Source organism: Pongo abelii, chromosome 6 (assembly GCF_028885655.2).
Source record: "Pongo abelii isolate AG06213 chromosome 6, NHGRI_mPonAbe1-v2.0_pri, whole genome shotgun sequence".
NCBI classification, from domain to species: domain Eukaryota; kingdom Metazoa; phylum Chordata; class Mammalia; order Primates; family Hominidae; genus Pongo; species Pongo abelii.
Genome location: NC_071991.2, coordinates 104,465,879 through 104,491,782, shown reverse-complemented (window position 1 = coordinate 104,491,782; position 25,904 = coordinate 104,465,879). Strand labels below are relative to the sequence as shown.

Genomic DNA, 25,904 nt, shown 5'->3' with positions numbered 1-25,904 from the left:
AAATGCTTTATATAGATTTAGAGCTTATCTGCTGGAAACTATGCCTGACCAGTTCACTCTGCCATTAGTGGAAGCTAGATGAAACTAATTTGTATTTGCCTGTTTCTCATAGGCACTCAAAGACTGTAAAATTGGATATGCATTGTAAATTTAAATCACTTTGATAACAATCTATGTAGGTTGAGAGCTTATGCGTTATTTTTAGTTTGAAATTAGAGGTAATATTAAATATAAACTTAAATTTTATGTATATAAAATTTCTGTACTCCCAAAGAACAAATGGATATAATAATGTTGTCAGGTATCTTTACTTTGGTTTTTGGGGTCTATTGCTATTAAATTACTTTGTTTTGAAAAGATGACATGTCTTGTGGAAATTTTTAATACTCAAATTAGTTTCATGTTATTATTTTTCTAGCTATTTAACAATTTATTTTCTAAGGCACATCTTTCCCTTATTTAGAAGAACAGCAGAAAAACTATGCCAATAGAAGTTGTTCTTTCTTTTTGCCAAAACTAATTCGAAGTAGCAACACCTTCTTCATAGTCTTTGAATATATTTAATATGGGGATTCTAAGAGATTCTAGATGTTGCATGTGTTGAACTCATGGGTCTTGTCACTGGTTTAAGTTTGGTCTTGTTTCTATGACAAGAACAGTGTTGTGCTTTCTAGAAGATATCATCTAAGCCTGTGTCTTCCAATGTGACTTTAGCCTTGTGGTAACATTATTTAGGGATTGAGATTTGTGGGACACAGGCAGTTAAGCAAAGAGAGAGAGTCTACAATTATAAATAAGTTCTGTTTTACAATGAGAGATTTAATTTATTCAGCCTTAAGTTATGTTCACATATTTAGATATTCTTTGATTTCAAGAGAAGTAAGAGCTTAGTGATAATAGCTATTCTAATTGATGAATTTACTCATAGTGGTAATATTTAATGATGCAATTGCTCAGTATTTTGAACTCTAATGCTTTTGATCCTAACGACTTTTGAGGCTAAAGGATAGTATCTTACTCTGTTTTGTACCGCTGTAAAGAATACTACAGATTATATAGTTTATAAAGAACAGAAATGTAGTATCTCACAGTTCTGGAGGCAGGAAAGTCCAAGAACAAGTTGTTGCCGTTCAATGTGGGCCTTCGTGCTGCATCCTTACGTGGTGGAAGGTAGAAGGGTAAGAGAGATGAACTCTGTGTTCCTTTGTGGGATAAGAGTAGGAGTGAGAGAACCTACTCCTGCAAACCCTTTTTATAGCGGCATTGCTGTATGTGTACATAAGGTGGAGCCTATATGAGCTAAACATCTCCCAAAAGGCCCCACCTCCCAACACTGTTACATTGGGGATTAAACTTCCAGCATATGAATTTTGGGGGACACATTCAGACCACAGCAGATCATGACATGTTCTGTGGTGTTTTTTCTGACTTCAAATCAGTGCAGCTCAACAAATATGGCACAATAGGTGGAATAATGGTCCCCCAGAGAGTCCTGTTTTAATCCTTGGAACCTATGAATATGTTACCTTACATTGCAAAAGGGTCTTGGCAGGTACGTTTAAATTATAGGCTTTGAGATGGGGAGATTATTCTGTATTGGAAGACGAAGGCAGAAGAGTGGGTAGGTGATGGACGAAGAGACAGGAAAGATTTGAAGCATGAGAAGTACTTGATTTGCCATTGTTGGCTTTGAAGATGAAAGAAGGAGATCATAAGCCAAGGTATGTAGATGTCGTCTAGAAGCTGGGAACTGTCCTCAGCTGATAGCCTGCAAGGAAATGAGGTCCTCAGTTCCACAACCATAAGGACTTCAATTCTGCCAGCAACCTAAATGACCAGGGAAACAGATTCTCCCTTAAGGGCCTCCAGAAGGGAATACAGCCATGCAAACATCTTAGTTTTAGCCTGTTGTGACCTGTTTTGGACTTTACCTTCAGAGCTATAAGGTAACAAATTTGTGCTTTTTAAGCCTGTAGGTTTGTGGTAATTTGTTACGGTAGCAATAAGAAACTAATACATGCAGCATTTGTACCATGTCAGTTACATGGAAAGAGGACTGTTTGTTTTGGAGGAAGAAGAATGATTTTTGAAGTTCTTCTCTAGAAAGACATTAGAGTTAAAGCAAAGCGAAATAAACTACACACACACACACACACTACCCATTGTTGTTTTTGTTTTTTTGTTTACTATGTTTTGGCTCTTCTGACAGAAAAGTGCCAGGATTCTAAGACCTTTTATTGCCAGAAACTAGATATTTTTTTATACACAGATACAAAATATTAACTGATGATTTAAAAATAAACAGCTGTAATGGGATATTGCTTATAAAATATCTTTTATATGTGTCCATCTGTTTATGTGCCTGTTTTAGAATTATGCAGATTAATGAAGTTCATTCTTAGTCTTTGGAATACTTACAGGATATTATCACAGATCTGGCTACAAGTGTAGGGTGAGTCTATTTCTTAGTCATAGTTATTTAATTTCTAACAGAAGAATATATTTAGTCAAGATTTTAGTACAGTGAGCAGGAAATTTCTCATGGAATTTTCTATTGAGGCTACTTCTTCAAAATCATGTTTGTTTCACATTATGTTGTAAGGAATCCTTGTGATTTGGATGAAAGGAATGTTGAGCTGTTTCACTCTGGTCCCCTAATTTTGCTTCGTTGAGGGTAGTTTGCTTTTATCTTGTTTATAAATTTGAGTTTTGTAAACTATTTTATTTGGAAAAGAAAAAGTTCCTTTGCTAAAAGGGCTTTGAAAATGGAAGCCATATTTTTTCCTGGGAGAAGTAATAGAACATTCATTGGCAGCTGTAGGGTATGAGCCTTCACCTGGGAAAAGACTTGAGGAAGAATTGCATCTTGGGACAAAGTGGAGAGCATGAATGGTTAACATATGTATCAGCAGTCTATGTGGAGTAAGAGAGTGAGTGGGAAAAAATGGTGTTTTATTGGGATGTGCTGTATGATAAACCACATCCTCCAGCTTGATCTAGTTACTCTTCAGGGATGGAAGAGTACCCAGGATATTGATCTCTTCTTTGGAAGATAAAGAAGCAAAGTAATCTCTGCTTGGTCTTTTCCATTAATGCCAAGTTGTGATAATTGCAGGACAGAAGGTAGAGGATAGAGAGAAGGTATTTTGTTTGTATGCTGTTGTTTTTGATGAAGTTTGAAGATACTGAAGAATAGCCACCTAATTGATTGATTTAGAGCCTTTCTACCTAAAACTAAGTACGAAATTGATATTTTAAAGTGAGTTAAATGGTAGCAACAACAATAAAAACTGCAAAGGATTAGTGAGGAAGACTTCTACTGAGGGTAAATAACTTTGAATAAATCTTGTTGAATGGGCACATGGAGGCTAGGTATTTTAAGATAATAATGAGAACAATACCGTATTCATAAACTTTTTTTCCATCAAAGTAATACTTTACTAATACTTTAGAGGCTTCATAATATCATAAAGTGATGCCATAAACTATTATAATCATTTCTGCTATGTAATTTGTGATTGAGAGACAAGAAAGAATAGGCTTTGAAACCATTTAGATCTTGATTTAAATCCCATTTCCATCCCTGTTTCTAACTGTGAATTACCAGAAGTTAACTTCTCACTCAGGTTTCAGAGGACTGTTAGGAAGATATAACAAGCCAGAGTAGATTTCCTTTGCCCCTGCCCAGTATATATAGTAGGTCCTCAAAATATTGCTTTCCTCCTGTTTTCTTTCTTTAGAAATATAACTAAACAACAAATTTGTGTGATATTTTGATGATCACTTGGAGCATACATCATAATTTGTGATTGTGTGTTCTACTTCTGTGTGCTCAAAAATACTATTCCCCATCCCCCATTACATCATGTAATGCTTTTCTTGAAAAAAAAAATGGTATTTTTGTACACACTTTTCTCATGCATATTTTTCTGGGAACAAGATATTGAAGTATTAGTGTAAAGATTTCTGCATTAAAGATGGACACTGGCAAGACACCGTGGCATGTGCCTGTAATCCCAGCTACTTGAGAGGCTAAGGTGGGAGGATCTCTTGAGCTCAAGGGTTTGAGGTTATCCTGGGCAATATAACAAGACCCTATCTTGGAGAGGCGGGGTGGGGGACAATACTGGAGGAGAGTAGAAACATTTAAGAAAAGTGAAAATCAAGTCTCTGAAATTTCTACTGAGGTAATAAATCATAATCATTCCTTTTAAAAATAATTTATTCCTTTAAAAAATAACTACATCACATAACTGAATTGAAAATGTATTTGGTGTTTTTTAAATAAAATTTCAGAATAATAATGATAAAAGTTTCCATTGATTGTTGTATTGCAGGTATTATGCTGAACATTGTTTGTGCTTATCTCATTGAAGCTTCACAACTCTGTGAGGTAGATGCTATCATTTGGCAGATGGGCAAAGAGAATCAGAATAAGATTAAGTAGCATTCCCGGATCACACAGCTAGTAGGAAGAAGACTTGGATTTCTTTTTCCTTTTTAAAAAAAAAATCTCTTGGGCAATTATTTGCTGTGTTGCAAGTTAGTTGTTGAATACATGTGCCCTTAAAGTTTTTGATATGACTGGGAGGCTTTCTTTGAGGGTCATTCCTTTATAAGTAGTTATTATGTTACATACTTAACGTGCATAGTCATTCTGAAGTAAGTATTTGAGGTTACAATGTGAGTTTTCTTCCTCACTAAACATAGATTTTTTTCTTTTTTAACAATGGGTGAACTTGTTTCTTGGACTTTCACTTTTATTTCTTCAACTTGTACTCTGGTAGAGGTGGTAAGGGGATCAGACTTCTGTAAGACAAAAGTATATGTGAACTTAGAACTTTACTAAAATTTGGGTAGGGTTATAACAATATTGTTTGTCACCGGAAGCTGAATGAACTATACAGCTTTCTTTTTTAAATTTAATGTGATAGATGGCACCTCTTCCGTTGATGCGGCCTGCATTTTCTTTTCAACCATCATTTATCTCGGCTGAGATATGAGATTGGTTTGAGATTTAAATGTGTTCATTTTTAATATTCCAAGAAAATAAGAATACATTTTAGTGAAGAGTTTATATTTTGCTTCTGTTACTTAAAAATGTGTTCATTTTTAATATTCCAAGAAAATAAGAATACATTTTAGTGAAGAGTTTATATTTTGCTTCTGTTTACTCTAAATTTTAGAGAACATTTAAGGACATTAAACAGGCATCATTTAAATGGTCCCTGCAGTTTTAACATTTTAGTGAAGTATGAAAAAAGTACATATACTGTAAATGTACAGCTTAATGAATTTTCACCTCTATAGTTTTCATAGCCTGGCCTAATTACAGATACAAGAAAATAGAGGAAAACTTATTCAAGGAACATTCCAAAGGTTGGAAAAATCACAATGTTTGGTTGCTCAGGTCTCTAAAAATGGAAAATGGCAGGTTTCATATATGTAACATTATAACTTTGGGGAAATACATAGTTTTGAATGCAGGAGGAAGAAATGAGAAAAATGCTGTTATTCTTTAAAAAAATTTTTTACTAATATTTTGAGGCAGGGTCTTACTCTGTTGCCCAGGTTGGAGTGCAGCGGTGCAATCTTGGCTGACTGCAACCTCTGTCTCCTGGGCTTAGGTGATCCTCTCACCTTAGGCTCTTGAGTAGCTGGTACTACAGGCGTGCGCTACCATGCCCAACTAATTTTTGTATTTTTTGTGGAGGGATGGGGTTTTACTATGTTGCCCAGGCTGGTCTTCAATTCCTGGCCTCAAGTGATCCATCCACCTTCCTTGGCCTCCCAAAGCGCTGGGATTACAGGTGTGAGCTACCACACCCAGCCTATTATTCTTTTGGCTTAAACCAAATAATTGATAATTATGATATGTTTTCATCTTTTTCAATTTCTTCAAAATATTACAAGGGAATGAGCATGTTGTATAGTATGCTCATAAATAAAAGATAACAGAAAACAAAACACAAGAGAAACAAGACCTGGATGTCTTAGTCAACAACTTAGTCTCAATCTAGACAGTACTTTGTGAGAAAATGTCTTTTTCTAAATATTATATCCAGATGACCAATTTATTTGATTTTCACAGGCTCAATTTTTCATATATATTTTTTATTTAATAATATAATTTTACATTTATGTTTGGTAATTATCAGTACGGACCCAAAATGTAACAGAGGAAGGAATTTTTATGAAGGCCTGCCATATGCTATATTTAAAAATTTTTTTAAATAAATGGGCTTGGAATAATCAGCTCAATTTTCTATATTTTTAAAATGAAATACTACTGTCATAATGCTTTCAATGGTTTAATAAAACAATGTTTCTTATAAATATTTTTAATTTGTAAAGTTATATTAATATATGTTCATTGTGAAAACTAGAAAATTGAGGCATATGTTGATTGCTGAAAATTAAAAACTACAGATATAACCTTGAGATTCATTATCAGCATTTTCAGAAACCTCTCAACTGTTTGCTTATGCGTTACTGTGTTTATTATACATACTATTTTGTACCTAAGATTACATTATGGACATAATGCCATGCTAATAAACATGATTGTATGTCATAATTTGAGTGGCTGGATAATATTTAAAAACTATCCAATACTTTATGTAATAATCTATTGTTAATTATTTTAGTCATACTTTTTTTTTTTACTGGTATAAACACTGTTTTGATCATCCTTAAACATACATCTTTGCACAATTGTTCAATTTTTTTCCTTATGATACATTTTAGAAGTTGAATTTCTTGGTCAAAGGTCATGTTTGAGGTTTTTGCTTAATATTTCAAAACAAAATATATTTTGTGTAGTCACGTGAAAAATACTCATAGGTGTATCGAAATTATCAGTCATAAGCATTTAAAAATTATTTGCTAGCCAGGCACGGTGCCTCACACCTTAATCCTGATACTTTGGGAGGCCCAGGTGAGAGGATTGCTTGAGGCCAGGAGTTTGAGATCAGCCTGGGCAACATAGTGAGACCCCCATCTCTTAAAAGAAAAATTAAAAATTGTTTGCCAAGCACATGTGAACATTATTTTGTATATTTGTATATTTGTATATTAATTTGTTTTAAAATTTATTCTAATTTGGATTTGTTTTTGCTGTATGTGATTGAACAGTTTTGTGTTTGTCATTCTTTTTCACTGGTGAGTTACCTGTTCGTATTCTTTGCCTATTTTCCTTTTGCCATGTTGGTTTGTAACTATTTTTTATACAGTAGAGGTAAATTTGCTTTACTACATAGGTTGTAAATGTGTTTCCCAGTTTATTCTTTGATGTTTTAGGTTTAATTTTAGAAGTTTTATAATTATACTTGTTAATCTTTTACTTAATAATGGATTTATTTGGTTCCTCATAATATTACAAAAATATTCACCTCCATATTCTTGGATATTTTTATGATTTTACTTTTATCTGTCTGCTATTTTTTTGGTATAACTTAGGCACATAGCAACCACATCTCACAACTCTAGGCAGTACCATTTACTGTCACATAGACTATAATGTGAACTGTGCTTCCTGGAGTTGTACAACTCACTGACTCTGGGAATGGTTAAGCATTAAACCCTGTTTTTCCATTGTTTAGTTACTTTTCCAACACTACTTAATGAATAATCCATCACTTCACCACAGACTTGAAATATCTTAGTTTTCATAATAAATTCTTATATTTGCTTGAGTCTTGTATGGACTTTCTATTGCAGTTCAGTTGTTTGTCTGTTTTCCTTTTTTTAAGTCTTGGGATTATGGTTTTTGTTGCATTTTAGTTATTATTCACTTATTACTATTTACAGCTAGTTTTTTTAGTGTTTTCTTTTTTATAGTTTTTAATAGGAAAATATAATTGGACATACGCATTTTCCACTGGCATTTTTTTTTCCAAGACTGTGTCTTTGAGTAATTTGTAAGTCATCTTAATTCTACATTTGAAAAATATGAAGAGATTGCTGCAATATTTGGATATGAATTATTTTCTGTTATATATTATGTTGTATTTTAAGTCTCGGTGATGAGTATCTGGTTGAAGATTTGTGATCAGGGATTGAAAATGAGCAGAATTGTATTTTAGGTAAACGGAAATGGAAATTATGAGAGACTGCTGGCCTCTGACTTGATTTCTTCACCTCACAGTGGTCTAGGATATTGAGGGTGTAAACTATGATGATAGAAATAGAAAGTGAAAATGTATGTTTTTCAACATACACTTGCATACTGGTAAGTCTAGAAAGACTTTCTCTAGGTTTTGGGATTAAATTATAATTTTTTTTTGGCTTGGGAAACATGAATATAACCTATTTTCCAGCTTTATCTCTGTCTGCTTCTACATTCATATAGTGTGGAGTATACTAGTCAAAGTGAATTGTTTCCTGGAGACTTGCTTTTCTTGCTTCTGTATAATTGCCCAAGTTTGTGCCTCTGCCTAATATGCTGTCCTTGCCCTGATGCCATCAGCCAGTCTCATCCCTCATTCAGAGTTCAGTGCCATTTGCTTTGTACAGCTTTTCCAGGTACATGTGCCTCCTTTTCCTTTGAGCCCAATTGCTCTTTGCTTATATTCTTATGATATTTTGCTTTGTGACATTGATGTTGGCACATTTATCTTATCATAAAAGAACCCCAATGTTTTATGAAATGTTCAAATTTGGCATAAGTGAGGGCTAAGTGCTGTCATAATGGACCCTTTAAAAGTGCTTTTATAATTTTTTTCAGTGCTTACAAGATAACAGACTTGTATACTCTAGTAACTGGGATATATGATTACTGTTGTCAGACAATTTAGTCTGGGTGTATTTGTGTCACTAGATTCTGTGACATGTTATTCACTAAGTTTTTAGAAACATTTATGTAGTTTGACAAGCTAGTTACATTGTAAAATTGGTAAGCATGTTGATATAAATAGTACCCATAGAAGAATACTGTATTTAAAAGGGTCTTATTTCTTGTATTTGACAATGGTGATAAAACATTTGTGTAGTGTCTTTTATCGTGTAGTTCAGAACACAGTTCTTTTAGCTCTTATTGTATCTGTTCTAACTGTATCTTTGAATCAAATCATCAGTTTTGAGAATCAGAAATTTCAGGCAAAGTAGACTTTTCTTAAAATTAGTTAATGAAAGTTCAGTTCTTTAGCTTATTTCAGAATTTGGTAACAGCAACTTCCGCATAAAACAGAGTGGCATTCTCGAGATTTTAGTCTTCGCTTCAGCTCCGGTGGCTGTTCAAGTTTTTGTTCTGCACTTAACCATTTCTCTGTCAATTATTTTCCATAATTTTGTTGAGAGAGAATATTTATGGAAGATATTTCTGAAGGTTATCAGTCCATGCTCCATTTCTCTTAATTAGTGAATCTCTGAAGGTTATCAGTCCATGCTCCATTTCTCTTAATTAGTGAATCTCTGAAGGTTGTGGGGTAAGGGAAGGAGAAAGTAACTGTACTAGAAAACCTAGAGGACATTTTTGTTTTTAAGAACGCTTGTCTTCTTTTCAGTTGGAGGTACTACCCTCCCCTTTCTACACAGTCTGATTGACCTCTTAGGTGTGTTACAAAATGATTCAAATCCACTGTTTTAACATTCTAGAATCTATCCCTGGATTAAACCAGAGTTGCAGAGGGTTTTATACCTAGACAACCATTCCCATCTAATTCTTTTTACTAAATTTCACTTTAGTTTGATGTTATTATTGTACATTGAAGAAAATTATAATCATTAGCTATGTAAGAATTCTTGTTGCCTTTTCTATAAGGTTTTTGTGGCCAGTGTTATACATTGAGGGATAGAAGAAACAACCATGTGAGACTTAAGGTATCGTTGTAGTTGTGGAAAACATTGAGAAGACCCGTGAGAGACATGGGAAGGCCCATGAGAGTCACTGCTCTCTGGTCTTAGTACCAATAGTTTGTACTTCTGCTGAGCATCTAGGGAGTTTTTAATGTTACCAATGCTGAGACATGTAATCAGCTCCTTTTCCCTGTTTAAATGACCTAGTAGAAAGTATGTAGAATTCAAAGAAAGAGCCTAAAATAAAAATTAAAAAGAAATCATAAGGAGCAATTTGTGGCTCACCTCTTGTAAGAATAGAAGACTTAATGATACAAGTATTTTTTCATTCTTTTCATGCTCTTTGCTCTGATTTTATTATTTTTTCATTTAGTGCAGTTGTGTCTAAAATTCTTAAAGTCATCTTGCTGGTAGCGATGGTGCCCGCCTGTCACCCCAGCCACTCGAGAGGCTGAGCAGGGAGGATTGCTTGAACCCAGGAGTACGAGGCCAGCCTAGGCAACCTAGTGAGACCCTGTCTCAAAAAAGAAAAAGAAAATGCTAAAGTTATTTTATATTATCTTTAGGATAAGGGAGGATATATATAAATAAAATTATATCTAACATTTACCAGTTTTGCTTCCCTGCTTTCTTCCTAACACTGACGATGAGTTTTATTTTAGTTTTGGGTTACATACTCTTTGGAGGATCTTACTGAATTTGTCAATCTTTGTTCTAGGAAAAAAAAAATGCATAACCACACCCGTGACATTTTGCATCTGATTTAGGGTACTTTATGAGACTCTAGGAAACCCTATACTAAAGCCATTGTTTATCTGGAATATATTATTTGGCAAATATTTTTCTATAACGTGGCCATATCCAATCACCTGAATTATTGAATTATGGTCTTTGTATTTTTTTTTTTTTTTTTTTTTTAGATGCAGTTTCGCTCTTGTTGCCTCCCAGGCTGGAGTGCAATGGTGCGATCTTGGCTCATGACAACCTTTGCCTCCCAGGTTCAAGTGATTCTTCTGCCTCAGCTTCCCAAGTAGCTGGGATTACAGGCATGCACCACCACACCCGGCTAATTTTGTATTTTTAGTAGAGACGGGTTTCTCCATGTTGGTCAGGCTGGTCTCGAGCTCCCGACCTCAGGTGATCCACCCACCTCAGCCTCCCAAAGTGCTGAGATTACAGGCATGCGCCACCACGCCCAGCCTTGTCTTTGTATCTTTAAGTTGTATTCACTAGCAGCTGATTTTCAGTAATGCTCATTTTCAATAAGTTGTGATAGGTTAGTTTCATGATTAAATCAATGAAAATACTAAAAACCAAAAGTAATAACAAAAGATAATATCGGTGTGGTTGGAAAAAGTTCTTAGTGAAAGAGTTAATAAGAAATGTTCCTAGAGTAGTGTTTCCGTAATACCATTTGCGGCATTTATCAAGTATCAGTGTTACTTAAACTATTATAATACAGAATAGGAATTTAAAGGATGTCATAAAATTATCAAAGATTAGGTTACTGTTTACTAAATTGCATTAATGGTACAAAGTAAATAATAATAGCAAAAGAAAAATGTTTGATTCAAACCTCTACCTAACCTGAATGGCATTTGTTCAAAACATACAAAATACAATTTGTAAGTATTTTCACTGCAAGTTTATTTTAGAAGTAATTCTTTTATGTCAGTTATGTTTCAGTAGAAGTTTTATAGTGAAATGAACAAAAATGTGCAAGAATAGTACTTCTGGTTTGAGTAAGAATTTTATGAAAAATAGTAGCCATGCAATTTTATAATTAATTGAGTAGTTTGGTTGAGTGAAGTACATAACAGTTTATGGTGAATGTTTTGTGTTTGGTAGCATTTTATCTTCTGAGAGTATATGGTTCTTAAAGGAAACTTTTGTCTAGATAACCTTGTTTAAAGAAACAACATTTTATTTCTTAGAAATCTAAGGTAGTACTGGATTATAGTATGTGTAATCCAACTAAAATTTAATCAGTTAAAATGAAGTAAATGGAGGAGTTTTTTCAAGAAGGCAGTACAGTCTGAATTAAGAGCTGCTTCTGTACCTTTTCATTTATTACCTGAATATCACCTTGATACATAGTCTGTCTTCTGATATCTAAAGTAGTAATTCTTAAACGTCAGCACACAAATCACCTGAGAGTACTTATTAAAACATATATTGGTTGGGCGCGGTGGCTCACACCTATAATCCCAGAACTTTGGGAGGCCAAGGTGGGAGGATTGCTTGAGACCAGGAGTTTGAGACCAACCTTGGCAACATAATGAGACCCTGTCTCTACAAAATTTTTTTTGTTAAATTAGCTGGGCATGGTGGTGCCTGCCTGTAGTCCGGGCTACTCAGGAGGCTAAGGTGAGAGAATCGCTTGAGTCTCAGAGTTCGAGGCTGCAGTGAGCCATGATTGTACCACTGCACCCCAACCTGGGTGAGAGAGCGAGTCCCTGTCTCCAAAAAAAAAAAAAAAAAAAGATTTTTTTTTTTCAGGATTGCAACCTCAGAGATTCTGACTCAGTAAGTCAGAGGGTCAGAGATGGGGCCCAGGAATTGGCATTTTAAAAAGTACCACAGAATCTCTGACAGAGGTGGACTACATTTTGAGAAACAACCTTCTAAACAAGATACAACAGTAGGGTCTGAGGTTAAAAATTTGTTCATTTTCAGTTCCACTAATATTTACTTATCAGTCGGTATGTATCAGGTACTTTTTTGGGAGGCATTATAAAAGCAGTATAAAAGTATTATAAAAGTAGTGCGAAAGTACATTAGTATTACCAACTGTTATTGTATTGTGTGCATTTAAGACAATTTTTATAAAATTGTTAGGTAGCTACAGTTTGCTAGCATTTTGTTGTTTGTAAGAAGTGATAGTTGGAAAAAATTTAACAGCAAAAGAAAAGACAAAGCTTTTTTAAGAATTGAGAGTGAGACTTTTTAAAGTACAGAGTATGTAAATTTGATATTTTATATTTCAACCTGTCCTAAGGCATTAGCAATATTTTGGATGAAATATATATCTTTGATTCTTCTTTACCCAATCAATATGCAGTATACCCAACCAGTGTACTCAGTTTATAGTATATGACATACGGGATTGTGTGTAATATTACTGGCTGATTGAAGTATAAATATATTAATATATAATTATTACCTCACTACAGTCCCATATGTATTTCTCACTCCTACAGTCTACATTTAATGTGGCCAGTGCTCTCATTTGTTAGCATTGACATTTTAAAATTTTATATTAAATTTAAAACATTTAATTTTTCAAATCTTATGAGTATTATGTGTCCACAGCTGTCTGAGGGAAAAGCAGTTTCCCCATAACCTTGTCATCCTCGCTAGGCACTTTCTCTCTTCATCCTGATAAATTGGTTGATGTGCTTTGGTAGTCTGCCTTGCTTAATACCTCTGAGAAAAATATGACATATTGCTCTCATGGAAGCAGGGTGACGAAAATGACCTCAATCCCAGACAGACTTAGCTCACCTCCCTTATCTTACTTGATTCTTCAGGGTTTGATAGTGGCAGGGAGTTGATATTGGTGTCAGTGACAGGAATGACAGCACATTTTAACACTTGCTGGTGCAAGTACAAAGCTGTCATATTTGAAAGCCATGGATACAGCTTTTGGAGGCCTGTAGAAAATGTGTGAATAGAATGGGAGAGACACTTAGGATTATTTTCACATGTTGTTTTAATATGAGCAAGGGAAGAAATATTATTGTGATTACGTTCACTTGGCTTTTTTTGTCCTGAAAAAAATGAGTATTTCTGAAAAGTTGATGGCTTTTGTATTAGTGATAAGCCCACTTTTCCATTTGTTTCCACATTTCAATGCCATTTTGTTCTAAATATCTATAAATTGTAATATTTAATATTTATTCTACTTGTTATGATGGAGTGTTTGTTACATTTCTAGTATGTGCAGCCTGTCAATGGAGGTATCTTTTGCTTTTTTGAATGCTTTTTAGAAAAAAGTCAATCTTCAAATTAGTTTCTTTTGTGAGCTCTAACCTACAGTTCTGTATTCTATTTGTATTTCTCTAAGAGCTTAGCATCTTTGAATATTTTAGGTCTTTTTCCAGCCTCATCTGGGTTCTTTTATCTCCTTACTTTCTCTTTTACGATATGATCTGAACTTCTAAATTTCTAACATTTATTATTGGTCAACTCATTTTTAACTTTCTTAGAGTTCACTGCAGTCCCTGAGTGGGGGCTTACATTCATGAGTACATACAAGTGCTCATCTGAGATACAAAGAAAACAGTTGGTAAAAGTTTACTTTAGTTTTCTTATTTCTCATCTTATTTAGTGGAAAGGATAAAAGAAATACATTATTTTATGGTTTTCCCATTGCTTCTTGCCTTCATTCTGAAATATAACCTTCTCAGTTGCCAAAGGTAACTTGGCAATTAAAAATTTTAATTTTTAATTGAAACTGAAAATGTGAATTTTCTAACATGATTTTGAAATACAGTTTGAAGTCACTTAAATGGAATAGAAAAAGCTTTATTTGCCCTTTAATTACTATTATCCTTTAGAAATGTTGCTATTTTAAAACATTTTAATTAAAAACTATTTTTATGTAGCCATTAACCAAGAATGAGGACGATATGTTTATAAAGAGTTGGATGGATGCCCGTAATAAATTATTCAGGGAAAAAAGCAAAGGATGACATTTGTGTGTTTTACTTCATATACATTGGTATTTTCTCACTGTGTATTTTTTATAGTTAAAATAGTTATTAGAAAATATGTGTTTAATGGAAAAATGGAATAAACCAATTGAAAAATATATAAAGTAGATAATTTAAAACATCAATTCGAAATTTTCATTCTGAATAGCTTCTAATAACTAGAACATTATTTAATGTTATTTTACTTCATTGAGTTTTCTGCCTTGCCAGATAATCTTTTTGTTTTTGCCTGTGTTATCAATGTAATTTATGCAAAGCATAATTAAATAGTTATTTGATTATTGCGGATAATCTGTTTCTTATGGTCTTCCTTATGGTCATCATTTTTAATTCTTCAGTCTCTTATGCCAGTTTTCTTTCCTAGCTAGTTAGTAAATATTGATTCTGCCTTCCCGTTGCCTGTCACATCTGTACACTCCCTTGTCAAGCTAGTGCCATCACTTTTTGCCAGGCCTTTCACTAGCTATGAAGGTGATGGCAGCAGCTTCCTATCTTCTGTGTCTCATCAATTCTATGTGTTGCTGTTTTATTTGTTTTTTTGAAGCTCATTTTTTCACCTTGTAATTTCCCTGCTCAGATACCTCTTCTAGCATAAGATAGAAGGCTTTCTATCTTATGGCCCAAATTTAACTTTCCAGATAACTTCTCGCTACTGTATTACCTTTCTTCCAAAGAACAATTTGCTCTTCCAGAATATGCTGCAGCAGCTTTATTCAGCAATGTTTTTCTTTATACTGTTCTTAAATTCAACATGATCCCTTTCTTCTAAAGTCTATTAAGAACTTTATTCTTCTTTTATAGTATTTACCACATCTGCCTCTGTTTTTAGGTATTGCCATACTTTTTAATACCTTGACTCTAGATTTTAAGCTCTTGAGGGTAATGACTCTTTCATATAATTCAAAGTATCTGCCAAAATGCCTCTTTTCTGTAAGATTTTAAATGCTAATTGAATCACAAAGTTTACTTAATTGTATAATCATGAAATGCAATAAAATTAAAAGTTTTATTGACTTTGAGAAGTAGCGTTGAAATACTGTGTGGAATAAGCCCTACTAAGGTCCTATTTTCTAATGATTTTAGATTTTTTAACCCTTAAGTCTAATTTCAGTTCATTGAAGAATCTGGTTTTTAATGCCCAAGGAACTGAGATTTTGCTACACATTCGTCCCCCCTTATCTTCATGGATACATCCCAAGACCACCAGAGGATGTCTGAAACTATGGATAGTATTGAACCCTATAGATAGTATATCATGTACTATGTTTTTTTCCTATACATACATAACTATGATAAAGTCATATATCAGACACAGTAGGATATAACAACAACTAATAATAAAGTAGTACAATTATACATAAATTTATAAATAAGTTTAAATATAACAATTTAAAACTTATAAATTGTTTATTTCTGGAATTTTCCATTTAATATTTTTGGACCACAGAGATGACCATGCTAACTGACCATGGGTAACTGAAACTGCAGCAGGTAAAACCACGGATAAGGGGAGACTACTGTTATTTTAGTTAAAGGATGAAAGAATAGAACATACAACTAACAATTGACTTGGGTCAGAAGTACAGAATTATCATGAATGGCATTTTAAAAGACATATAATTATAAATAATTCTACCTTCACAATAAGTTTGAACGTTTGTTCAGTAGTAGTTGGTAGAGTAACAACTCCCTTAAATTAACACACAAAACAAAGCAAATAAAATTTACCACATCTTGTTGAGCTCATATTTGGTTGGTATTTAAAATACTATGCGGAATAAGCCCTACTAAGGGCTACTAAGGGCTTTTTATCCTTTGGAAGAAATGACCCAATTAACTATGTAGAAATTGATATCTATGCCTATGATTTATGATATATGGATAGAAAAATTTAGTTTTAAGAAAGATCCCATATTGAGTTTATTGTTGCCTCTATTGCGTTTGCATTTTCAATTTTTTCATTCTAACAGGAAGAATTAGCCTTAATGCTTTTTTGAGCAAAATTATTTGAAATAAAGTGAAAAATTCACACATTGTAATGAAGACCAACATAAAGAAAATAGAAATATTTCATCTTTTCATAGAACAGATGTTTAATACAAAAAGTTGTCTAAGCTTCTCATTCTCACATTTAAGCTGAGGTCAGTAGTTGGAAACATAGTTGTGACTTGTTCTTGAAGCTAAATTTTTAACACATAAATATTATTTTGGTTTACATATTATATACTACTTAGCACATTAAAAAGCTGTTAGAAGTTTTCTGATAGGTATGTTTTCTTTGTCGTAAATCAGTTGATGCACTTTTGTATACCTGAAAGATCATTACAGATGGTCAAAAATGCTTGTTAAATGTCTGCTTCAGTGTCAAGTATAGAAATGATAGCAGTTTAAAGGGCAATGTAATATTTACCATTTATTTCTTATTTAATTTCTTATTACAGAGGACAAGAAGGCATGAAAGCAGTTTAGACAAATATATTAGAAATCTCTTTTTATACTGAGTTCTTTGGCATAGTTATAAACCTGAAGAATAAAAATATTTAAAACACAAGGGAGTTTTTCTTAATATGAAGGTTCTAAAAATAGTCTAATTTTTATTAAGATTATAAAACTAGATACTAAAATTTTAATTTATGCTTGGGAGTCCAATTATAAAAATCATTTTTTAAATTTTTAAATGAAGATATTAATGAGTTTGTTTTACTTCCTGGGGTAAAAAATAAAAGAAGATTAGGAGCTAGTCTGTGCCAAATGTATTTACCAGACGAAAATTTTCTTAATCGTTTTGTGCCTGAAGTGTTAATTTCTCTTTGGGGTTTCAAAAAATATCTCACTTGCTTATACTACCTTTTGTCAAATTGAAGCATTTTTTTTAAATTCCAAAAAACAGTAGAAAATAAGACAGAAGGAAATTGGGCTTTTGCCAAGATTTGACATTATGTTAACATTATTATCAGAAGTAAATTACTATTTAATTTGTCATGTAACCTTAGTGAGTTCAAGCTATTGCATGGTATTCATTTCTCCAAGGATTAGGGTATTCAGTAAACTAGACTGGATAAATCTCATTTATTTATATAAAAGTGATATATTATTGAATTTTTAGACATTTAATATTTTCTTTAAAAATGAATTGCTACTTGGTTTAGTGGATACGGTTTCAGAAAATAGAATAAAAGTTGTTCAGCTGACCAATTACAATGCAGTATATTCCTATTTTAAATAACTTATTGCTAAATTTCTGATAGTGATATTGACAGTTATTGATAGAGTATTACATTATAACAATTGGAAAATATTTGTTTGATATGAGATTCCCAATCCTTGTAATCTGTAGTTAGGGTTAGTAATTTCATGATTTTCCCACGTGAATTGAGGGTGGGAGAGAAAAATGCCTAAAGTTAAGTGATGGTACGGTAGAAAAGTGACAAGACTTATTGTTACCTTAGTGATTTCATTGTGGGAATAAAACAACTACATTTTGAATTACTTGGGAGCTATGATTTGGTAGGAACATTGTATAAACTATATTACTCTAAAGTTGTATGTATCTAAAATTAGAGGCTTTGTTAGACTTTTCTATAATGATTTAAAGTCTTTTTTTTTCATTCCTGGTATTCAGATTTGGGTAGTTAACTTTCTATTATACAAAAGGGCTGAGTTGAATAAAGTTAGGAAGTCAGTTTATTTTGATGTACTTTTTTTTTTTTTTTTAAATCATTGTACTATATGAATCCAGAGCATTTGGCTTAGACTTAAGCAAAGTGAGGAAGGAAGAAAGAGGCTGGTGCTTTAGTATTCTTCCTTCCCTTTATTTTCATTTCATTTGTATATTATAGGCATACTGTCCTTGAACTTAGAAAATCAATCTTTTTTTTCCTAGTAAACATGAATTTTAAAGTTTCTCTATTTTGGTGTGTATACAGAGGTTTTTTTGGTTCATTAATTTTAAAATTTTGATAAATTCTATGATTTTTTACATTTAAAAGAATAAAGCTTCATACGTACTTAATTATTTTTGATGCATCATATATAGCAAATACACTATACCAGGAAACATAGCATAGTGGTATGGAAAATACTGGATTGTTTTGAGCCCATAATTTTGGTTTTTAGATTAAAATGCTACTCCAGTTGTAATATAAATATATCTGTAGTTCGTGGCTTAGAAACAATGCATTTTAACTTAAAAAATAAAGCAAGGATACCTATGTCAGTTACATTTTAAAGTTATACACTGTTTTAAGGCTATGTATTTATTCTTTAAAAAATATGACTTACATGAATATTTTCTGTTGGACATAATATTGACAAAATATACACATGATAGTACTTTAACAAACTGCCATGCAACAAATACATTAAGTAATGAAGAAATTGAATATATATGACCTATCTAATTGACATTCACATTGAAAATTTACAACATAATCAATACTTAAAATATTTTTCTTATATTTGGCAGTAATATCAGTTTTTACAATTTAAATTTAAAACTCATTTGAATGTGGATTTGGTGAAACTTAGACTTTTCTCTAGTCTGTGACAACCTGAGGCACTAAACATTTTTCTCTTATTTCACTATCTTCAAAGGTAATTTTTTTGTTTCTTTTAGGATCTATCCAAGAGTTGTGTATTACAGCATTATTAGGCAGGGGATCAGCTTCTACTATAGAGACAACTCGCTTTTTCATTTTACTTTTCAAGACCTTTTGAAATTTTTGTCTAGTGAATGCATATAATAGAGGGTGAAATATAGTTGTTCCATAAGCCATGACTAAAAAACACAATCTTAATTTTACTAAAAGGTCACTTGGGCCTAAACATAAAATGGTGGTATTTAAAACAGAAATTGGTGTCCAGCAGAGAAGAAATGTAGATATAATCAGTAAAGACATCCTGAAGACTCTCTTTTGTCTTTCTCGTCGTTCACGGTGTCGTTTCACAGCTCGCCGGAGGGCAATTATTACAGAAACTGAAGTTCTTACACCAAAGACTACATTTCTCCCACCACTGCTTTGTGACATGTCTGTAGCCTCATGTTGTGTGGTTAGAGAAATTGTCTTTTTCTTTCTTGCTTTCTTCTTCTGCCCTGTTGAAAATCTTGTGCCTATTCGAATATTAAGAGCCTGAAGTATTTTGGTGTATGTGATTAACATTACTACAACAGTGAAAAAGAATATTGGGATCTGTACTAACAGGTGATAATACATTCCCAGTTCAGTGTAGTATTCATTTGTACTGACACATAAAAGTGTCTTGTTTTCCCAGGTATTTCCACTTTGAAGACTGAAAAAATTTACCTCAATAAAAGGAATCAGGAAAGAGAAAAAAGAAAAAATCCAAATGGATATCATTAACATTACAGCTCTGCCCATTGTCAGAATTCGATTTGCAGGTTTTACAGAGATGTCATATCTGTCCAAAGTGATAGCAAAAACGTTGATTGCTGTTGAGACACTTGCAAAAGATACACAAGCCTCATGGAAACAGCAAATGAGAGCAGTGTTACTCTCCAGTGAAAGCAGAAGGATAACTATAGTTAGAGGAATACATCCCACACAAATTATTACATCAAGTACATGAAGATTCATTGTAATAATGTTACTGACAGAGTTGATTAAGTTGGATTTCATGCAGTAAAGTACCAATACGGTGAGGTTGCTGCCAAGTCCCAACACAATTTCTAACATAAGAAATCCGGTGAGAGACACTTGAAAGCTTAACGGATATGATAGTGGTTGGTACATATTGGTGTTGATGTCATCAATGTCATCTCGCACTGTAATGTTAGATTCAGACTGCATGTTGATTTCCAGAATGGGAGAAAAACACATTCTTTTGGAGCAGTTGGTTTTTTTCCCTAGAAAGTGAAATAGAATAAACTATTTGATATTTGGCAATTTATATGACGTATAACGTGTTCTTTGTAAGAAAAAAAAATCTTTCAATTGTGTACTTAGTTTAATTTTTAAGCTTGTAAACTATTAATAGAATATGAAGAATTAAGAACCATCAAGTTTGCATTGTTTTGATATAAAAGAAAATTGTGTTTTCCTTTTGAAGAAATAACTATGGAAATTGTTCCTCTGTAGTGTAAAGTTACTTAATATGCTAAAGGGCTTTTCTCATTTGAGTATTTCAAGCTTATTATTTGAGATAAAGTGTATTTTTATATGATAAAACTACCTAGCATACAAAATTAATTTCATCCCAGTGTCTTAAAATTTCATTTAAATGTTGTGAGTAGGTACCAAATGAATGCTATTTTAATATGCTCTAGCATAATGAGTGTAGGTGTAAGTTATTCCTGTGAGATTTCAAATGAACAGGACAAGTGTTCATTTAAAATGACAAATGGTACAGAGCACTAGTTTAAGATGCTTTATCCATGTTGATTGAATTCATATTCAGAAGTCAACAATGTGCTTGGTGATATTTGGGGTTATTTCCCACAGAAATAGGCCAATGATAAATATTTTACATATCACAGTTACAGTGCTCACTGAACTTTGCAATTGGCAAACTTAAAAATTAGAAGAAATGGGACATTATGCTAAAATAAAAAGCTACAAAGCTTGGTAAAAGAGCACTAATCACTCCTATGAAATGATTTATTTTGTGACCACACCCTCTTGTATCTTGTGGAAACAGAAAATTGAAATTTAATATCACATTAAGAAATAGCCATTTTTGAAGTAGTTTAAAGGAATATATCAGTTGACATTGTTTAAACTGAATTTTTAAAGTAAAAGATGAAATTTTAGAGAAAAGGAGTATGTGAAGCCCGTTTTTTGAGGAAGCTTTTAAAGTTACACATTACCTGTGAAACCTTTTGTATATATCACCCATTGTCTAATTTTGAAGAAAAATTAAAAAAATACAAACGCTTTTGCTAATTCATGCAAATCTATATTTTAATATATAGGGGTTTAGAATAATTTGTAAAAAATAATGTCTAATGTTCTGGGCTAAAATGTCAGTTAATCAGTATATTCATTTTAAAATATGAACTCATACAACCAACTATATTTCACATTTCAAATACAGCATTTCAACTGCAAAATCATATTAAACATAAATTATAAAAGCTAATAATTTTCAAAATTCATGTTAACTTTCACTTGATGTTATATTTGACAAGTTTTAGAATACAGTTTTATTTATGCATGTTTTCTGGGAATAATATTGCAGAAACACAAATGGTAACATTATTTCTTTTGAATTAGTGTGAAATATTACTAGAGGTATATTTATTCAAGTAAGCTATGGTCTTAGCTAACATTGAAATCCTATAAAAATGGAAAATTTTAAGTGTGCCAAATTTTCTGAACTGACAGATTAAACATCAGGTCTTTATCACATCAGTTAGATTTATAATTAAATAAAGCAGAAATGTCAAGTTAAATGATGATTAAGAAAAATACATTTTCTTTAGAGCAAGATTCTGTTCTTTTGTAAATGTTAAACAGTGTGGTGGGGTGCATGCATCTTCTGACCTACCTGTTTGCTGTTGCCTTATGGGCCTTTTGGTTCACTATGGCAGTTTTTGACAAATTGATACATGATATCATTGACAGATTTTGACATGAATTTTTACCTGACAACAGTGAAGTAGCTGTGTTTTATTTCATGTCTTGTAGGAATTCTTTCGTTTTCTCTCCAATACTTCAACTGCATGCATTATGAGATTTAGTTGGCTGATGGATTTCTAAAGAACAGTACATAATATTTGTATTTGTTTTGCTTTAAAAAGTCACGGCCAAGAGAAATTTCCTCAGATGATAGGAATTATGTTTCCCTTTGATGGAGTACATGATAATATTTCTTTATTTTCCAGAATATGTGAAAACAAAAAAGGAAACATAAGGTTTGTAGCTTCTAAAATATATTTAGACATCCTTTTGTTACCATTGTAAATCTGTTTTTAATAGCAGTGCTCACTATTTTGAAATGATTTCTTGATCACATAACTTGCTTTATATTATAAATCCAGGCCATGTCCTTTTGATAAAAACCATCTGCTGTTTAATTTTGTTTGTTTTCATTAGAAGAGGATACATAATTGGTCATAAAAGTCAGATAGAAAAATCCATTAGTCATACCAATTGATATGAATATCTGAATATTTAGTGCAGAAAACACTTGCTAAATCTTCCTTTTGTGTGCTGATAAAGTATTTTGTTTTCTTTTTGGAAATTCATGTTTCATTATGTCTTCCAGAATCAGTAACTTCCACAATTCTGGTATATAAAAGTATAAACTTCCCCTTTTAAAAATTCTTTTCAGGCTTTTACAGTTATATTGTTTTTCTTTTTGTGGTTATTTTATGTAGCATCTTCTTAGGATACAGTTGATTTTTTATATTCCATCAGTAATGTAGACCTATTCCCTGGTTTTAACTCCTTAATGTCTTAAAGTCATGTTACAAGAACATCTTGCAGTTCGTAGTTCAGACAGCTAGGGAGATGCTCAGTCAATTGCATTCTTCATATTGTCAGTTGTAAATACTGAATTCGCTGCTATCGGCCCTTGTGAAAAGAAGAAAATTGGTTAAGAAATAGGGTTTTTAATAATTTGCAATTAATTGAAAGTTACTTTAGTTTTGTTTAAAAACTATCCAGTATTTGTTATCAAAATAACCAAACTGTATTATTAGAGCCACAGCTATATGCATAAAATTAAGTTTCTTTAAATAAAAGTCTTTTTTCCTAATAAAGATTGTATATATTATGTATTATGTTATTTAACAATAGAGTTCACATTTCAAATACAATTGTGAGAGAAAAGCTATATTTTTTAAAACTAATTTCTGCTCTCATTTTAGAAGCTAACCTGTATTTTCAGAGATGATGAACAATTAACATACACTAAACATACTGTTATTTCTTCTTTGTAATAAATTTAACAACATTTTTTGCTGTAAAAATATTGTAACTTGCCTAGTTATTAGCACATGCTTTGAATTTTAACTCATTAAAACATTTAATAAAATACTATAAATTTCCATTGATGAATTGTTCATGTGGTTGAAATACAAAAGGTAATAAAAATTGTAACTGCAAATTAATTTTCAATGAACTTGCCCAATAATAAACTTAACATAAAATTAAGTAATAAGTAACAGCAAAATAGTAAACCTAGTTCTTTTAAGAAACATAAGCATTTTGGAACACTGGAGAAAAACTGTACTGATTACATTAAAAATATTTAGTATATCTGAAGTGACTCAAAAGCTGTCTTCATAGTGAATTTACAAAGAATATTTGTATTTAACAATGCATCCTAAAAAATTACATTTAAAATGTAGCATGTCTTAAAAGAAATAGATCTTAAAATACATGTCTAGCAATAAGTAGAATTAAACAAACTCTTAAAATTTAGGCTGAAATTTTTCAAAGTAATTTTTACCCCACTATGCCGGTTCAAAAGCAGCTGTATACTATAATAGGAACAAATCTTACCTCCGCTAAAGATTTGATAAATTCTTGATGTAGTTGAAGCATTTCCAGTTTGGATTGATTCATTTTGTTCACTTGTTAGTAGAGGACTGGGGGAAGAGGGTCATAAACATCTCTTCGAAAATGACCTTAATGAAAATACATGTCTGTAGTGTGCCATTGTTTCAGCAGTACTGCTAATGTATGGAACATGTAGTGCTGCTTAGAGGCTGCTGCAGTCTCTCACTCTTCCTACTGTGGAATCAATAAGCATCTGAAAATACATAATGAAAGTAATTTGACATACTGAAGGCTTCTTGTCTCCAGAGACAACATTTAGATTCAGTCTTTCTAAAAAGGAACGGCACTGCTTTTCAGAGGAAAGCCTGTTCCGGGCAGCTTTTGCAGAATGACAGCCTACCTTGTCGCTTCTCTCCACTGCAGAGAGATGCAGTGCATTCACTAATTTTGATTGGTCAGTTGTATTGGGCTTAAACTGTGCTTCATATGTATAGCAGGGATTTCCCCCGCTCCCCACTGTTTTATATAAAGGACACTTTTTTAAAAAGGCTAAATTTATGAGTGGTTGTATGTTGTTCTTAAATAGAATATGTGTAAATTAGTATTTTAAAAATGTGTATTCTATTCTGGTTTGTTGGTCACTTATGCCAAACATTAAAAAAAATGCAGGGAGGTGGGGGAACAGGACAGAATTACATAGTAAAAAGTATATATTCTTTTTAAAGCCTTGATAATTGCATTTGAGAATATTTTAGTCATATATAGGTTTTTGATTGAGATCTTTGTTCTACAAATAGAAACCCACTGCATCTTTACTGTGAGCCACATTGAATTTCAAATAGTTTGTTTGTATTCAAGTCGTCTTCTCTGGGTATTCCAAATTGTTGTGAGCATCTCAAGGTGTTAAACATTGTCATGACTTCACTTCAGTATTCATTCATTTGGGTATTCATTCATTTCATTCATTCATTCATTCATTCAAAATAATAATCAGATTGACCTAAGGTGATAATAACCTAAAATATTTTTTAAACATTTCATTGTAGTAGCTTAGTCTCAGGCTGTAAAACTTCAATCAGTAATCATTGTATTACTTTTGGAGATTACTACTTGGTCTTCACCTTTGATAACCCTTTTATTTGGTAGATGTATACTGATCATTTGCTATAATATTTTATTTCAGTTGGCTTATTCTATTTTTGACCTGGGCACATTTATTAGTAGATTGCTGTTTCTTAAATATTATATGTAGCTACACACTAATGTTGTTAGTAAAATATTATTTTAAAGGATAAAGTGAGTTACATGTCTTTATAAGTTATAAAGCCAAATCATTATAAGGTAGATACATTTTCAAAATGAAAATAATGGTACAAGTAGTGAATATTTAAAATTAAATATTTAAATATTTAATTAAAATTAAAATTTAATATTAAAAATAAAATTAAAATATTTAAAATTAAATTTCTATTAATTTTAGTTACCTATAAGTTTCTGTTTTTAATGGTGAGGATAAATTTCTTTCAGACTTAAGTAGATAAAACAGCTGGACTCTGTTGACAAAATAGAAGACATTACATGTGGCTAAACTGTTAGAATGTTAATTATCACCTGTTTCCATTATTTTAGGAATATTTAGTGACCTTCATTTTTCAAAATGTATACTGTTCTTTATTTGCAACTGGAACTATTATTATTTTGAAAAGCAGTATGCATTTTTATAATCTTCCACTGGTAGTGTTGAATCTTTATAGGGGAATAGCTGACCAATATGAGTTGTGAGTTGCATTTCTATAGAAGTTGAGAGTAATATGGTGGAAAATTTTGTTGTGAATTTCTAAAATCTTCTGCACAGCTTTGGGTGGCAAGGCTTTGGTAATTCTAAAAATGAAAATGTTGTGCTGCTATTCATGCATTTTGAAAGTTGGGGAAA

At 32.2% G+C, this 25,904-nt stretch overlaps 2 protein-coding genes across 3 annotated transcripts in view; one reads left to right on the top strand and one right to left on the bottom strand.

Moving 5' to 3' along the window:
• The window catches only part of COG5 (component of oligomeric golgi complex 5), a 377,278-nt gene that overhangs the window by 69,529 nt on the left and 281,845 nt on the right, over nucleotides 1-25,904 (top strand). The window lies entirely within an intron of this gene.
• On the bottom strand, nucleotides 15,899-24,364 carry GPR22 (G protein-coupled receptor 22). The gene is made up of 3 exons (XM_002818339.5): nucleotides 23,975-24,364; nucleotides 22,111-23,041; nucleotides 15,899-20,373 (listed from the first exon to the last, which is right to left on the bottom strand). The coding sequence occupies exon 3, from the start codon at nucleotides 20,345-20,347 to the stop codon at nucleotides 19,046-19,048; it is 1,302 nt and encodes a 433-aa protein (XP_002818385.1). The 5' UTR covers nucleotides 20,348-20,373; nucleotides 22,111-23,041; nucleotides 23,975-24,364; the 3' UTR covers nucleotides 15,899-19,045.